This window comes from Lampetra planeri, chromosome 16 (assembly GCF_965212315.1).
Source record: "Lampetra planeri chromosome 16, kcLamPlan1.2.h2, whole genome shotgun sequence".
NCBI classification, from domain to species: domain Eukaryota; kingdom Metazoa; phylum Chordata; class Hyperoartia; order Petromyzontiformes; family Petromyzontidae; genus Lampetra; species Lampetra planeri.
In genome coordinates, this window is record NC_136122.1 from 12,511,915 (window position 1) to 12,529,950 (window position 18,036).

The following is an 18,036-nucleotide window of genomic DNA, read 5'->3' on the forward strand; positions in this document are numbered from 1 at the left end:
CACATCAATGACCGTTCACAGGCAATTATGTGGCTGCGATGTTATCGATTGGTGTGTCAATGATTATCATGAAGTTAATATTTTTGTAACTACATTTCGTAATTGCATCGAGTGGCCTGAATCCTCGTCCAGTTTCACGCTCCAATCGTAAAGACCTCAAGTTTTTAACAGTTAACAGGCAAACCACTCTCAACACTGGATTGCTGATTTAGCTGGTGAGGCCCTATTGAGCTAAGCAGTGTCGGCAGTTACAGGACATTGCACGAAACCCAAGCCAAAACTTACTGGCAGCCAACATCGGCCGGAACCCCTGTGGAGGTTCTTCACTTGCACCTTCCCATCTAGCCCCGCCCACCTTCCCCTTCTAGCCCCGCCCACCTTCCCATCTAGCCCCGCCCACCTCCCCCTTCTAGCCCCGCCCACCTTCCCCTTCTAGCCCCGCCCACCTTTTCTTCTAGCCCCCCCACCCAGTCCCTGACTACCACATTTAGATAACCAGTATTTAAGATCTTGTCTCTTGGATTTCTCTTCACTTGATATGGTAAATTTAGCTGTGACGGTCCCATCTGAAGACGGAGACTCGTGTTGCCTCCGAAACGTCGTGATTTAATTGAGTTATTTTCATTTATTATTTTATTATTATTTTACCGACGTGACTTTACCGAAAAAAACCTAAGAGGTTGATCCAACGTTGAGCCACCGTTCCATGTTTACTGTGTTTAGACATTTGATCACCACCATCCCCAAGTTCACAACACATGGGTGAAAGTCCCAGTCAAGCGATGATGGGTCTTTAACGGCCCCAGCAGTGGAAGCCGGGTCTCCAGTCATATAAGCTGCGGCTTCTCAACACCAGGGTGGTGGGTGAGTTGGTTGAGTGGAGAGCGCCGTGGGATTGTAGATGTGAGTCTTTTGGTTCAAACTCCAGCATTTTATTCTTGAAAGTTGAACAAATTTCAATACAAATGTTTGCATTTTTAGTCGTAAACTTTATTTTTTTCTTTCATAAACAAGGGGTTCATATTTTTTTGTTACTTCTTAAAATATCAGTGAATTTTGTTTAAAATAATTGCTAAATCATATCAATTATATAATAACCAGAGCATTTAAGCGAACAACAAGTCTATATAGCATAAGCCATAGCGCGCCCGCCTCTGGAGTTTTAACACCTGGGTTCGAATCCCACTCGCAACCTTTTTAGTAATTTATTTTTGGCGTGCGTGATGACCTCACCGTCGTGCGCGATGACGGACCGGGGCTAGACTTGCGGGAATGAACGTGATGACGTCATCACGTACTAAGAGTGCCCAGCCACGCAACGTTGACGCCTTATAATTGCCATCACAACCTTCACTCAGCGTGTGGCTTCGTGGTGCAGCGGGAACGCACCTGGGCTACCGACCCTGGGATCAGGATGCTGTGAAGCCGAGTTCAAATCCCATCATCAGACGGGCGCACAACGAAATAAACGTGGAAACCAACAACAAGGTGAGTTTACTACAGGTGAGTGCGTGAATAACAACTAACGTATGTTTGTCCCTTCCCCTTAAACAGGGTAACCACAGGTGTGATGGAGACCCACGGCGTGACCATGGTGAAGAAGGCGACCTGGAGACGAGACGGAGACGAGACGGACACGAGACGATGTGGAGTTGAGAATGGTGGGGAGAAAGAGAACCACCATGCAGAGAAATAGGATCGAACAAAAACATTTTATTTTCTTATTTAGTACAATTTTTTGTATATTATCTCACCACTAGAGGGCGCTGTTGCAACTATATGGGTTTAAACCGGTTTAAAGCAACTTCTTGGGGTTAAACCCGGTTTCCTCGCACAAACTGCCACTAGGGGCGCTATTGCAACGAAAACGCCAACTTAAACAGATTTATTCTCGCAAAAACTGGTTTAAACTACGTTTTGTGCTAATTAATGGTCTAAAACCGTGTGGTAGCAGGCAAAACAAGGTTTAAACTTAATTCCCCCACGAAACAAACGCGAAATAAATTTTAAACTAATCTCAAAACTTATTTGAAATGGTTTGGCATCAAAATGTCAGACAAAGTATGGGTTTAAACAAGTACATGAGGTTAAGAGAGCATTAAAACGCGATTTTTGCTTTAAACAATATTACAATAAAACATTTGAAAGCTAAACATAACAGTGTGAGAAGTGGTAATTTCTCCAGTGATATCGGTCTCGTAGTGTGAAAAGAATTTCACCCGTTTTAAATACAATGGCTGACGGAGCTATTTTTGGTTAGGGAAAAAGTAAAAACCATAACACGTAACGTAAACACGAAAGCCGACGTGTTAAACATTCTAACACACCATACTCGAACACAGGGGTGGGGAACGTCAGGTCAGCGGGCCGTACAAGGCCCACGAAAGCATTTGGTGTGGCCCTGCCAAGGCAACCGCAGGCGGGACTCGAAATTCAATACATCTCGGAGCAAACCTGGAAAAGCAGTTGCGAGTAGCAACAACATCATCAATAGCCAGCTAACATCACACACCTCGCCAAAGAGAAGCAGTTCCAGTCATCACATTAGGGGTGAGTTAATTAAATGTTTGACCAAATAAAACAGGCTAATTTTTAAGTTGATAATTTTGTATGGCCCGCGAATGATGTTCTAAATATCCAAATGGCCCTTGGCAGATAAAAAGTTCCCCACCCCTGCTCTAACATCACCAGCCTCACTCCAACGTCACATCTTCACCAGCACATACACTCTCCTCACCTTTCCTCACCACATTTTCTCATCTCATCAGCACACATTTCCCTCACCTCTATTCTTCCCCTTCCTCTTCCCTCACCACTACCGCCATCACCCTCCACACCCCGATTCAGCACGGTTGGCTACGTACGGTGTGAAAGAAGTTTGACATACAAACACACATTACCACGCTAAAACTCCCTTCTCCAATCACATTCCTCCAGAGCTACAATACTCCTCACACCAACACTTACCTCACTACCCATCACATTCCCTTCTCTCCTCCATTTATTACACCACGGTCCAGGCTCGTGCGTTCCCACGTGAACATCACCACGCACCACACACCTCAAAGACGAACAAAACTACCCCAGTACTCAACTCTGCCCCCTGTTTGTTGCGGTTGCACCCGATTCAAGAGCCGAATGGCTCACAGGGCTATTCCATATAAATGAAAAAAATTAATTAAATGAAATAGAAAAAAAATAATGGACCCAAGTTTTGGGGTCAGCTCTTTAAGCATTGCGATGCTCAACCTCAGCTCTTGCTATCACTCCGTGCACAGCCATCATTCCCTCACCAACCATCGCATCACCCTTTCCTCCATCATACCCTCCAACAACTTCCCTTTCCCGCCTTCTCCCCACTCCTCACATATCCCTCTCCTCCATCCGGCCTGGACGCAGCTGCTGTGACCAAGTGTTGGCACTTGCAATGCACATCAATTGCTGGATTCCAGATGAAATCCAAGACTGGCACAGCCTTTGTGGACTTGTCATCGGCCTACGACACATTCTGGATTAAGGGCTTGACGTTGAAGCTTGCAGAGACAATTCATTGCCTCCAAACAATACGCCTGCTATGGACAATGCTGAGCAATAGGCGACTGTGTGTCTATATGGGCGACAATGCCAGCTCACCGCGGTTCCTCAACAATGGATTGGCACACGGTTCAGTACTCACGCAAATTCTCTTCAATGTCGACGTGAGCGACGTGCCGCCAACCGGGTAACACAAATGTGTATATGCGGATGACGTTGCCCTAGCAGCGCCAGCAGCCACTTTCAGCGACATTGCATACACGCTGAACCGAGACCTAAACACCATGGGGCGAATATATCTGGAAATGGAGGCTCAAGCCAAATCCCCACAAAACAGTCACTGCATTTCATCTTGAACATCGGAGCACCCAGCGCACTCTGAAAGTGACCTTCTGTGGCACGACCCCACTCCCATCTATCTTGGAGTGAACATACATGCGTCCCTCCTCATCGCTTGAAGGTACCTGGTTTAGATTTTTCACGAAGCTCATGATCCACCCAAAACCGCATCTGCACAAACCATGGCAGATGCGGACACCTGATGCACAAATGTAAAATTGAAACCTCTCCAGTGTGCGACGGTGGTCATCCAGAAGAGATCATACGATGTATAACTGTGCAATGCTTGATCCACAAATACGAAGAAGACATCGCAGCGATACACTTTGCTGTTCCTGAAGGGGTTGTCTGGCTTGATCAGTTGCTGTTCTGGATCTACATCAGCTGTAGGAAAGAAACACATTCCTGCGGAGGGAGCTGGTAGGAACGTTGGGTTGCTCGGTCAATTGCCAGGGTCAACGGCGGCGTGGTGTATTCCGCAAATATGCCCGATTATGAGGGCGGGCACAAGCCGGAGTGAGTAGGTTAAACGTTGAGTTTTATAAGGGCACCACGGGGTGACCAGCCCCTCCTCACCCAGCCCCTCCCCACCCTCCCACCCCTCCCCACCTTCCCCTCCCCACCAAGCCCCTCCCTCCCCACCCAGCCCCTCCCTGCACGACGGACACAATAATCCCCTGTGGGCTGGTGTAACCAGGAGGTTCCCACCAACATAAAGAAGATCCTCCACTCATCCCACTTTCTATAACTCCCCACATTCCCTTCCTCACCTTCCATCCCTCCACCACCACCAGCCATCATCACCCTTCTCCAACAACTTCCTTCTTTCCCTCCAGTCAACTCAAGCAAGCTCTCCCTCGCCACCTATTATATGTGTGTGTGTATGTTGAACTTCTTTCGCACTCTACATAACCAACCGTGATAATCGGAGTGAAGTTTTGACTGCACCTCATTGCGATGGAAACCTGTGCAGAACACGGTTAAGGATTAATTGTGCAGTACCCATGATGTGTTTCACGCTGGCTTTTCCAGAATGATTCTTCATTATTCTCCGTTAATCAACCACTAAAATCTGACTCGTCTCAGGTTGTCATCAATTAGTCTTTTTCATCTCTCCTACTTAATTCGTTTTTATTTTATTTTAGCGGCATTTTTTCTTAGGGACCGTCCATAAATGACGTCACGCGATTTTGGACGATTCCCCCCCCCCCCTTCGTCACACAGCGTCACAAAAAGTCAGACCTCCCCTAAAATATGACGTCACACAGCTCTGCCTCCCCCCCCAAAATAAAACATGCTTAAAATCGCTTTAAAGTATTGTCATTGTAGTGCGTATTTAATGTGAAGCTGCACTCTGATGTTGTAGGAGAAAACATTTATTAAAAGTCTACTTAATCAAGTAGAATGTGTTGTCTATATTTATTTAAAGCTGCGCATTAAGATGTGACGTCACATTTCTCACCCCCCCCCTCGTCACAAATCGTCACAAATGTATGACCCCCCCCCCCTCTAGGTGCGTGACGTCATTTATGTGTGTCTGCTTTAAAAATGACATTATAATTCCACGTCATTCAATCATTGGTACCGAGATACGAAATCACCAAACATTATCATCTCTTCATAACCACTGGGTCATAGCGCCCTTTCTCGGCAGCGGCGCCTAGTTGATCAATAGCCCTACATAACCCTACAGGGCCACATCTCAAATCAGTGACAACCTCCACCGCCACCAGGCTGTGAGCAAGCCACCACTGGGTGGCATTCACATCAACGGGGCCATTCCTCGTTCCTATGCCGAGAAGTAGTCAGTCCGTGGTATTAACTCCGTCTTGATTAAACAATGATCTGGTGATGCTGCTGCGTTGGTAGTGGCACACAAGCACAATTAACAAAACTCAACACATTCGTCAATTACACTGTTGCGTTAAAATGAAAAATATATATGGAACAGGCGACGTTTCGGGCAATGGCCCTCCTTCACAACATACAGAGACGCCAGATAGTGGATAATACGAGTGGGAGACTATGTTTTACACTTTGGAGCCTGATGATAATACATTTTTTTCTCCTATGGCCAGTTTTTAAAGAGAAATATGAAGTTCTAAATCAGTCTCGCCTTCTTATGCGAGTACAGGACCCGATGGCCAGAAGATGGCAGCATTTTTCTCCGGGTCCACCGGTTTTCCCCTACACTTTTAGAATCAACATCACGCGTTTAGAGTGTTTGGTTGCTATACATGTCTACACGATAAGCCACATCGTTGAGCTATAATTTGTGGCCAGGTCACTTCTGAAAAATAACTTTATAGCTCAGTGGGTCTTACCTGGTAAAATAAAACATACTGTAGTTGTATAGTTTAATAGTCACAGCCAATGTGTCTACCAATGTGTCCCATGATGGGCTTTCTTGGGGTACCCTGGTTTATGTTCTCACGAAGCACAACAACTGATTAAAATAAAATGAACAAGCATCCGAATAAAAGACCCTCTTGAAAACTCGCCTTGAAACTCGGTGAAGTTCCTATGGATAAATGAATGTTTTTTTTTACTTTTCATGTATTGGTCTAAAACACTCCAATCCCTTCACGTGTCTAATTTAACAAACCACATGCAGAGCCCCATGTAGCCACTGGAGGGCAACACAGCCACGTGAATAGAAACAACCTGCGATTTACACAGCGTGGATTCTTTAAAGTCAACAGAATAATACGCAATTAGACATTGCGGTGGACATAGCGGCCTCTAGCGGCCATAGATACGCCGCGTGAACCACTTAAAAAAACAACTCGAAACTGCTTAACAGTTGAGTTTCGATACATGTTCGATTCACTTAATCTTTTTTTTTAAATCGATTCTATGTCAGAAGGCTGCAACACGGATTCTAACCCAGGTTTCTAAGCCCTCTGACCTCTCAGCCACCCGGCCACCTCTGAGGCTCGTGTGTCAAACATTACACCGACCCCAGCCTCGCAGACTTCAGCTTCGTCCGGTTCAGGTCTGGCCAGAGCCGGTTGGACCTGATCACAGTGGGGGGGTGGGGGGTGCCTACGAACGGGGGAAATACCAACACCCGTGTCCCTCAGTTACAGACAGTGCTGACTTCATCCCCTGGGTGTCTTCGGGTCGATCGGGACCCGGAAAAGAAACCCCACTCAGCACTCGGCACACCGCATCAAGGATACTTCTCGCTGTGGCCGTGGCTGCCTCGCCACGTGACAACCTCCGATCTACCAACGGACCAGAAACGAATTCCGCACCCCGGCACACAGCATCTCAGGATATCTCTCCACATGGGCTGCACACGTGATATGAACGGGTGGTGTGGTTTTTTGTTGTTGCCAATACTATCGAATAACCCAGCGGGTATTTGTATAGCAAGCCCTACTCTGCTGAGGCCCAGAATGTCGAAACCGGTCCAGCGTTTTCTTGCTGAACCAAACATTGTCAGAAACGCCCGGGGGAGGATGACCTTAAAACAGAGACGGATTATTTGACTGTGAGAGAGATGACCACGCCTTGAGGAAGGCTCGTTGCATCTAGCAGTAGACCGAGCATGGCTTAGGACGATGATTAATAATATACCCGATCCTGAATTCACCAATAGACTTCGGTGAATGTTTTTTTTTCTGTTTTAATAATATAATTCCTCTGCCCTACTTTTTTCTTTAATAATAAAAAAAAAACGTGGGCATTTTTGTGCATTTATCTTCAACCGCAAATGACAGCAAAAGCTAAAACCGAAGCTTATATTCTTTTTGTTGGCCCGTTTCAGATGAACCTCAATCTCGCAACAATTACCCTGGCGTTCGTAACAGACACACACACACCTCTATGGGCATGCGGGTGAGTCATTTAACTCCACGTACAAGGGTGGAGCGACTCACCTCAACGCGGTCCCAGAGTTTACGTGGCGTTCTCTTGATTAGAATATGTGGCTTATCCAGCAGCACTGGCTTTAACACGCCTGACTGCCGATGAGATCCCGGTGGGTCGAAACCGGTCCAGAGTGTGCATCTTTAAGCAAATACTGATGGGATAATTGGTGCGGAAATTCAATAGGCTGATGGGACAATGATATGGTTAATTGTTTGTATAAGTCTCGTTTAATGTGCCAATCGTGACAACACGCGCGGCTGGCAGCAGCGGGCTTCACTCTAACATGCAATGCAAACCAGCCACGCCGTTTAAAAGGTGATCTCATGTTCGCAATTCAGACCGAGCCTTTATTTGTGACCACGCGAGAGCCCAAGATGCATTTGACCGAATAATCCGGAATGCGCCCGGTCCAGTCTCGCGAGATGAGGACACACAGATCGCGATTAGAAGCTGCTGTGGAGGCTAACGTGTTGGGCAGTGCAGCTAAATCAATGCGTTGTACTCCCCTGCTCCTATGCTCCCCACCCTCACCACCAGCAGCAGTGTGGGGTGGCGATCATCCAGCAGTGTCGGAGTGTCCCGCATACTTTGCGTTACTTCGGTGCCTCCGCTAGTGACTGGTGGCCGTTGACGGGGAAAGCGAATGGAAAGGTCAACAAACTGCTGGATGAGAGCCCTCCCCCACCCGCACCATGCGGGTGGGGGGGTCGTTTGACCATACTTCACCACGATAGTGTGGGTTAGAGGCAGCAGGATAAAGCGCAATACTGTACAGCACCACTTGTCCATTCCAAAGTGTGACGCGACTTTACGTTCGTTCAGTGCTTTCATCACTAATACAGGTAGGAACATCAGGTTCCACACTGCCCACCAGGGATTATTTGTCTGTCTGTCTGTCGTGCATATCCGGAATTCCGCCCACCCATGCCCCTCCCCACCGAACACCGAGCTACGCCGCGATTGGTTGACGATGTCGGGGAGGGTGGGGGAGAAGGGTCAACATGCCCACTCATCCAACTGCCCCCCCCCCCACCTGAACGCCGCGCTGTCCAACCAAGTTCCTACCTGCTCACTCCGAAGGAACGTGTTATAATGAGCCGAGAATGTCTGTGTGTAACGCTCCTGACGTCACTCCACGTCGACCAGCCCCCCTCATGAATAATCATGAGCGGGTGACGTCACTCCGCAAGAAGAAGGTGGAGCGGAAACGAAAGCTAGCTTTCATTTTGACCTTTCTTTATGGAAAGTAAAGCTAATAAAGACATAATTAGTCTATAAAAGCCAGAGCTTTGATGTCTCGCTCACTCCGTGACGCTGTCATTAATTATCACGAGCGGTTGACGTCACTCCACATTGGGAGGGGGGTGGGGGCGCCTCCTCACCGAGAACTTAAGCCTCATTAAAAAGCCAGAAAGAACCTCATGCCACGCGAAGCCTGTAACCCTATTGAGACGTAGAAGGAAACAGGGCGTCGTGATGAACATGGGATATAACCGTGAAATAAAACAGAGTCTGTGTTACCGGCCTTACAAATGGCACACCAATGGATGCACTGAATATGATTTGACTGTGTGCTTTTCACTTGAATATGTCAGATTTAATATTGATTTGAAGCTTTTGTGACTGCAGGAATCCATACTCTCTCTGGTTCTTTCTGTAAAGTCACGTAGGTAGAAAACATAATAGAAGCAATAATAGAAGAAAACACGACGTCGTGTGAAAAAATAATAGAACACAACACGACGTCGTGTTTTCGTCTATGAATTTTTTCTATCAACGTGACTTTACCGAAAGAACCAGCGAGTATGTCAGATTTACTGCAATACACCCGTCCCTGGACGGGCTATAGGCGAGTAAAATAAGATTAAGAGAAAAAAAAAATACACAACCAAGCCGGCATGCCAGTCTGTTAAGAGAGCCTCGCTTGTGGCGGAGGTTTTGGCCTAACGGGGGGTGGATTCGTTCACGCGAGGCACCGCGTTCTAACACCAACGCGGCGCTAGCGCACTTACGCGTGGCGCGATGCACCACCGCACGATAACGTTGCGTTTATTTATATTAAACTTAGTTATTTTTTTGGTATACGCTGACTGTACAACTGGCGATACAATTCCTTAACCCCTTCGCAACATCTCTGCATTCCACGGGCGCTTTAAGTTGTGTGTGTGTATCGTCTGCAACTGCGGCCTCGGCTGATGCTAATCTCCCTCCAGACAAATTCCCCGGCGGCTGCCCTCGTCTCGCTGCGCCACGCATGGCTTCGTGAGCCTTGCCCCGAGCTCAATTTCATTTATTAGGTATAGCCCTGTGAGCCATTCGGCTCTTGAATCGGGTGCAACCGCAACAAACAAAAAAACTAAAACATGAACAAGAAAACATCTCAAAGTGACTATGTGCAAACAGAAAATCCAAGAAAAGACAGCAAAAATATTGCAGAAAAAGCACCGTACACCAACACTGTGTGCAAAAATCCCAGTGGGGTTGCAAGTCAAACAACAACAACCACAAGACAACTTATATCAAGGCCATCAGTCTAACTCTGTTCCAGCCACTCCGGCTGTCGGGAGCGTTCCGGGGCTGAGCTACGGAAACACGTTTCACGAGGTATAATAGGCCGTGCGGCTGCGCCTATGACCTTGTCAGATCTCAACAGGTTAAAGGAAGAGTTTAAGAACGAATTCAGGCGACGTGCTAGGAAGTGGGTGACCACCGACGGCAAAGAGACACGCTTCGTAGCACGGATTGTGGCCACGAGAGGGCGGTGTGGTAAAATCCATTGTTCTCAGATGCGTTTTTCGAGTTGAACCCGCGTGCTGTTAGGCAGGATGTCCGACTTTGCGCTCCACGTTCAGTTTCCAAAAAGAGTCGAAGGGCGACACAGCACCATTTCGGAAACCGAGGTCGTAAGATCTCTTGTTCTGCATTCCTCCCCTCGCCCCGTTCTCCTTCGCCAACCACGACGCACCGAAGCTGCGGGAGGTCAGGTCATCCACCCCCACGGCAACCCGCAAACCATGGGGAGGCCCTCGTGTAGCAGTGGATTGACAAATATGGGCTACGCGCGTACACTCTCTGCTGCAGGCACAAGAGCGCGGCTTGGGACCAAAAAAGACCACAGCCGGAATTACTCATAAAGTGTCCGAACATACCATATCGATTGCAAGTCGAGGGTATTTAAGAATAAAATTATCTCGCCCATCGATGCGTCAGAGTTTGCGGAGAGCGAGGCGTGGACTCGAACCTGCACTCATTCACTCTCAGCTCACCCACGTCCCAGGACATAGTATCCTACCTTCACCACCACCACCATCATCATCATCCGCACACGGGGCGTGCCCACACCACACCTGAGGCACTGTGCAGCAGCGTTCCCACCTACAGCCGAACCCACCCCACCCTGACCCTATAAGCTGCCTCGGATTCCTGACCCCCTCCCCGCACCCTCCACAACCGCTGCCACCCACGCGCAACACCACCACACGGCCGCCACTCCCAGTCGCGCTCTTCCCCCGTCTCCCCAGCGAGTCGCTAAGTCGTCTCTGCTCCAAGGAGACTCCTTCCAGCGTCGTCGTCGTCACTCCGAGCGGCAGCAGCGGCGCACACGGCGCGGACGGGAGCGACTGCGGCAAAAGTAATAATGATGATGAGACTAGTATCGTGTAAATATTGTTCTACGTGTCGTTGGTCATCACGTCTATCAGTGTTGTGGTCACCATCTTCATCGATGCCGTAGTCATCATCTCTATCAATGTCGTGGTTACCATCTTCATCGATGTCGTGGTCATCATCTCTATCAATGACGTGGTCACCATCTTCATCGATGCCGTAGTCATCATCTCTATCAGTGTCGTGGTTACCATCTCATCTTTGTCGTTGGTCATCATCTCTATCAATGTCGTGGTTACCATCTTCATCAATGTCGTAGTCATCATCTCCATCAATGTCATCGTCAATGGTTCTCTCGATAATCCCATCGCTATCATCATCGTCTACAGTATACTTTTATTAGTGACACCACCAATGCAATCATATATCAATAACACTATCACTATCTGCATCACCACCACCATTATCAGCGTCGTACTTTATCTATATCACGGATATCATCGTTTTAAAGCTTTCGTGACTGCAGGGATTCATCTTCTTGGTTCTTTCGGTAAAGTCACGTAGAAGGGAAGTAATAAAATAATAAAAATAAAACAATTTATTAAGGATATCATCGTCTTTACTTGTTCATCAGTGACAACACCGATGCAACTCAACTTTCGTACACTAATTTACGAGACTTTAAAACGATCCCTCCCTCCACTCAAGCGACAAGTAATTCGTGTACTGGTCACGCACACAAGCCGCTTCGCGTGGTGCGGCGGTTGCTCGGTTGTTCTATTTGTCCTTGATGGTGATGTAGTCGTGGTGGTGGTGTCGGATTTCGCAGTCGGTTTGTTTTGTTTACCATCTCCTGTTGATGGCGATGGTGGCGATGTTGGTGTGTCGGTGTCGTGTTTCACCGTTGGACTTTTGTACGCATGCTGAATGTATCTCGCACCGTACCTCGCCAGCCGTGCTAATCGGAGGTTCGGATGTGGTGGCGGCGGCGGTGATAATGGTGATGCCCGTGGTTGGTTTCTAAGTCGACATTTTTCTCCATTTGATTGACGGCCGTGTCTCACAATTGGATGGTTGTTTGGTTGGCTACGTACGGTACGAAAGAAGTTCAACATGCATACATGGTGATGATAGCCATTGATGTTGCGATCATGGTTGGTGATTACGATGATAATGATTGTGGTTCAACGTTGGTCGATTCCATCTTTCTATTCTTGACTAGCTTCTTTGCCCGTCCTAGGACGGAAGCTGTAATATTTACGAAACAATTGTGCAGCGTATAATTGTATCTCGTGTAAATTTAATGGCAGTGAGTCTTGCACAAAAGCATGTCATCAAACACTTCACTGCATTTCACTGTAGCACTGTATATAAACTGACCTTTAATTTGTTCAAATTCACTGCTCTGATACTTTATTCTCTTCTGCTTTCGGTCGCTGGGGTTGAAATAAATTGGAATTCGATACAATATCTGGAACATCACCGCGAAATGTCTATTTTACTATAATGTAGAAGCATACATTAGACTTGCCTTTTGTCTCAAGGGCTGAAGAAATACATAAAGACACCAAATCCGCTTTGTTGCAGCGTATAATTATTAGATTCACTTTCAATAAAGAAACGTCAAACTTAAAGCGAATTTGCGAGAAAAAATTTCGCTCGACCTTCTGCGTGAGTGTAAAAATCCACCCGCTTATGAATATTAATGCGGAGGGGTGCGGCATGTGGAGTGACGTCACGCGCGTTACACACAAACAGACATTCTTGGCTCATTATAGTAGTAATGCGGTGATGCTGATGATGATGCTGCGGCGATGATGGTGTTGGTCTCGGAGTTTGTGGCTCCGTTGCTTACTCCCTCTCTCGGTCATAACGACGAGGGTGGTGACGTGAACTTCTTTCGCACCGTACGTAGCCAAATCAGATGATCACGTCGATGATGATAATGTTGATGACGATGTTGACGATGACGGTGATGCCCTCCCTCCCTCCCTATCCGTGCCAGTGATGCTCAGCACTAGCAGCATGTCGGAGGGCTACCTGCGCACGGTGACGCCCTCCATGGGAGAGCTGCACACCAGCACGCTGGCGCTGCCGCCCGAGCGGGAGCTGGAGCGCAGCATGGGGGGCTCGCGGGGCCAGAGCGACCGCGTGCACCAGCAGGTGTCCATGATGATGGAGAGGAGCCGGGGCTACAACACCGTGGCGAGCCTCAAGAACAGTGCGTATGCCCCTCTATTTCTCTTTTTAGTTTTACATGCCGGCAACGAGAGATCGGTCGGGGGTGGTAAAGAGGTTCGAACCGTTCGGCGTGTCTCTCCTCTTGACGTCAGGGTTGGGGCCATTCGAGCGCAGACTCGCAGAGCCCCACGGACTCGTCTGGAGATTCCGTACGGAGACTCGCGCGGGTCTCAAATGTGCACTTGCGCGGAAATGCCATGGACGCACAACAGAGATGCAGTTTCAGTTCAGATATTCGGTTTCAGTTCGGATATTTGCATACACATTCGAAGAGACCCATCGACTCGTGTAGATATCTCTAGGCTTACACAGACTCCAGTACTCAAGTAGAAACCCATAGACTTCCGCAGAGAACCTTAGACTTACACAGAGACCCATTGACTTACACCGATAGTCATAGACTGGCAGAAACCCAAATGACTCAGATAACCCTTGGCTTACATAGATACCCAATGACTCACAGAGACTCAATGAAATTACACAGAGACCCATGCACTTACAGTATTTGGAGATCCACAGACTTACAGTGCGTTCTAACGCACATACTCACTTGTCACGCTGCTAACAACAGCAAGTTCAAAGTTCACATTAATAAAACTCGCTATTTAAAGTAGGGCGTCGTCACACCTGCCCACAAAGCCTGTCGTTGTTGTAGATGAACTGTATGCAGCTGAGCTGAGTTTATCACTGGTGCTAGTGAGTTGTGTGGCGAGTTTATCACTGGTGTAGTGAGTTGTGTGGCGAGTTTGTCACTGGTGTAGTGAGTTGTGTAGCGAGTTTATCACTCGTGTAGTGAGTTGTGTAGCGAGTTTATCACTGGTGTTAGTGAGTTGTATGGCGAGTTTAGTATTGGCGTGAGCTGAGTGGCAAGTTTAGCTTTGGTGTTGGTGAGCTGTGCGGTGAGTCTCGTGGCTTTTGGCTTGGGAGTTTTGTGGCTTTCGTGGGCACTCGACGAACGGACGTGGAAGCACAGACGGACAGACATTTCCCGACCAAAGCAAAAGACAGCAGGCTTCAAGAACAATGCTCAAGTGTTGACAAAGTGATATCAAAGTAGATTACATGCAGGCTTAGCCACAGTGATCTAGGTATAAAACGCGACTCAACACACGCGGCCGATCAGTCCCTCGACTCGGTCCTCCCCTCGCCTCATTGCACACGTTCTATAGAACGCAATGTGTGTTCACAGATGAATACAGAACAGCAGTTTACATGGGTACAGGTGGCGTGCGGTGGGATAAAGTGGGGGTACTTTCACCTCTAATACGCCTGGCCAGCGTGGACGCGGTAGGCGCGTGATGTTCAAGTTCAAGTTCATTTATTAAGTATAGCCCTGTGAGCCATTCGGCTCTTAAATCGGGTGCAACTGCAACAAACAAAAAACAAAAACATGAACAAAAAAACATCTTAAAGTGAATATGTGACTGAGATGTGAGCAGGTTTGCGGCTGCAACCTTACCCGTCATGGCATGAAGGGTTTTCGTATTATATGCGCATCCTGCTGCGGTGTGGCCAGGAGATGATGGCAGTACAGCAATGGATTCCTGCATCCCATCCGTGTGGAGCGCCGTTTATCCGACGGATCATCGCTTCGTGCGCTCCAGTTCCCTCCCGCACGAAACCAAACACATCGTTCATGGAATGGAATTGGCCGAACACCCCAATGCAGGACCCTCATAACAAGACAAATGAAAAAGAGTCTTGGGATTTTAGTGAGGCTGTCCTGGATCGAGGAGTAGCTCTATTGTGGTCTCATAAAGCAGCACAACCGTGTCCCTGCAATGTGCACTAAAATAAGCTTGGTCGCCCCGCACATAAATTCCACATGGGCATGTTCACGCACCTAAACTCACCTGTGTGTCATAACATTACCTTAACGTGCAGCCTTCGATCAATTCACGTACTGATGAAGGTTTCTCTAAGTCATGTCGGCAAATGGAGGCTTTTTGACTCGCAGCTAATGATTGATATTATTTAACAGAAATAAAGATCAGTAATTTACAGCTCTTTGTCCATCCACTGCCAGACGATGGGCTCCTCCACGCTGTGTCAGTTGTAGGGGTTGTTTGACCATACTTCGCCACGCTGGTCATTGGGGGTTGGTGAAGTGGTGGGGCCCAGGACAGTTCAGATATCACTCGCCACTGATGTCAGCCATCTTAGGTCGTTGGACTCAGTCTATGTATGTTGAACTTCTTTCGCACTGTACGTAGCCGACCGTGCTCTTCAGAGGTGTAGAGGGGGGTCATAACTTGTGCACTCTGGACTCTATATCAGCGCAGCTAAGATGTTCGGTGTAACTGACAAATATCGCTCGGAAGCGGTAGTCCTCACGTGGCCATGGGTAGTACGCAATGAAGCAGACTTGGCACTCGGCATAGAAGCTAACGAAGCAACGCTTAGAGCCCCAAGTGACTCATGAAATGCATCTGGGTGAACCAAACATCAGCTGTAATTCGAATCTTACTAAACCTAAACAAGACTAGCCTTTTGCCCGTCCAATGACCGGTGAATTGCAGTAAATCTGAAACTTGCAAACGAAAAGCAGACCGCGACGTGATGTCCATTGCATCCATTCGTGTGCAATTTGTAAGGCCGCGGTGACACAGACTTGATTCATTTAAAGGTTATAATCCCTTGTTCATCATGACGTCCTTTTTACTTCTATGTCTCAACAGCGTTATGGAGATCACGTGACGTGAGGGTTCTGCTTTTGTAGTAGTGAGGGTTGTAAGATGACGCTGAGGAGGGGAGAGGAGGCGCCTCGCCCCCCCCATGTGGAGTGACATCACCTGCTAATTATTATGAATGGGGGGGGGTGTCCATTTGGAGGATGTCACCTCTTCATTATTATTAATCAGAGGGGCTGTTCGATGTGGAGTGATGTCACCTGCTCATGATTATTAATGAGGGTGGGGGGTCCATATGGAGGACGTCACCTGTTCATGATAATTAATAAGGGGGGCTGGTCGACGCGGAGTGACGTCACGCGCGGGACACAGCCATTCTTGGCTCATTATCGTAGTAAATGGGCAACACTGAATAAAAAACAATGCCTGCCATCACCGTCTTGCTTGATGACTAGGTGATTTACAGATGGTGCATCGGCCATTCATCTCAGTCAATCAACCCATGACACCTGGGTCTGTCCCGTGACCTCCTGCCGGCGGGCGTTCGACACTTCACGTGGCCTTAAAGTGCACATTGCCTGGCACATGTGCCGTGTTGACGTCACCGCCACTGTTCCATCATCCTTCCCACGTCCCTTAGGTCCCGTCTCCGTATCTTATCTTTACGCTCGAAGTTTAAAAGATGTAAAATGAGGTGACTCAAAAAAAAAAAGTCTCTTCCTATCATCCATGAGCACAGACCAGAGCTGCCTCGTGTGTCGGTACCGCCTGCAATGTTTTTATGCTGTCAACAACAAAGAAGTATGTGGGTATCCATTTGCAGTAGGTTGGGTCGTACTCAGATTGTAAATGTCGTGGCTTGGCTCTCCAACACACCGGTTAGTGCTGTCCTAGTGACGAATTGGCCACGTTCTGTTTACGTGACAACCCTTACTAGTTGGCTGTGTCGGGTGGTGACGGTTTTAACGACACATTTATATATTTACGCGATCTAACCCAAAAAAAAACCTCTATTATGAGTGAGTGGAGTTCTTGAACAATTCAATCCGATTAGCCATGCAAATGACTTGGTACTACTACTACTTGTGCTGGAGGTGGTCACAAAGTCTGTTCTGGCCCATGGGCCAACAACACTAGACACAAAGTGACACTTTGTGACACTTTGTGTCAAGTGGTTGTGTCCTTCCCCCGCACCAGCGAGGGGCGCGGTTGGCTGCGTATGGTGCGAAAGAAGTTCAACGTGTAAGCAAACATACAGATGGGCCAGCAGTCTCGGTGAAATGAAGTCGCGGAACGGATTAAAAGCCCGCGGGGTGCCCGGAGGTTTTATCATCATTATTACTATTATTACCCACCCGTGCTGCGGCGGTGGGGGTCTCTGTGGGCGCGGCGAGGAGGAGGCGAGCAGCCATCCGTGCGGTGTTCGGTCGTTGTTGTCTCGGCGCTTGGGCATCGTCTGGACGTGTCGGCTGGGGACAAGCCGATGCGACCTTTTGTCGCGCGCCTCGACACTTCGTAGTGTCGACGGTGGGCCGGTGGCTCGAACAAATGGAAGCGTCGTTTCAACTTTAACAACAACAAAACATTTTTTGATGATTATGCTAAAGAGCCATCGATGAGTCGATGGGGTCATTAAAAGCAGACGCGCGCGTGAGACTTTAGCGCGTGCGTATACACGCACGCGCTCACACACAAAGACAAAGATCCCCCCCCCAGACAGTGGTAGGAGACTGTTGGGCCAAGGTGCTGTAAGCGAGCGGCACCCTGTGCAGGCCACGGCGACGTGGGTGGCCAGAACCACTACCCACGC

At 48.1% G+C, this 18,036-nt stretch overlaps 1 protein-coding gene across 1 annotated transcript in view; it reads left to right on the top strand.

Moving 5' to 3' along the window:
• Positions 1-11,167: 11,167 nt before the first annotated feature.
• The window catches only part of LOC144723078 (plakophilin-1-like), a 40,941-nt gene continuing 34,072 nt past the window's right edge, over positions 11,168-18,036 (top strand). The window contains exons 1-2 of the mRNA XM_078601640.1: positions 11,168-11,380; positions 13,361-13,576. Coding sequence (XP_078457766.1) covers position 11,380; positions 13,361-13,576 — 217 coding nt within the window. The 5' untranslated portion in view covers positions 11,168-11,379. The remainder of the gene's footprint in view (positions 11,381-13,360; positions 13,577-18,036) is intronic.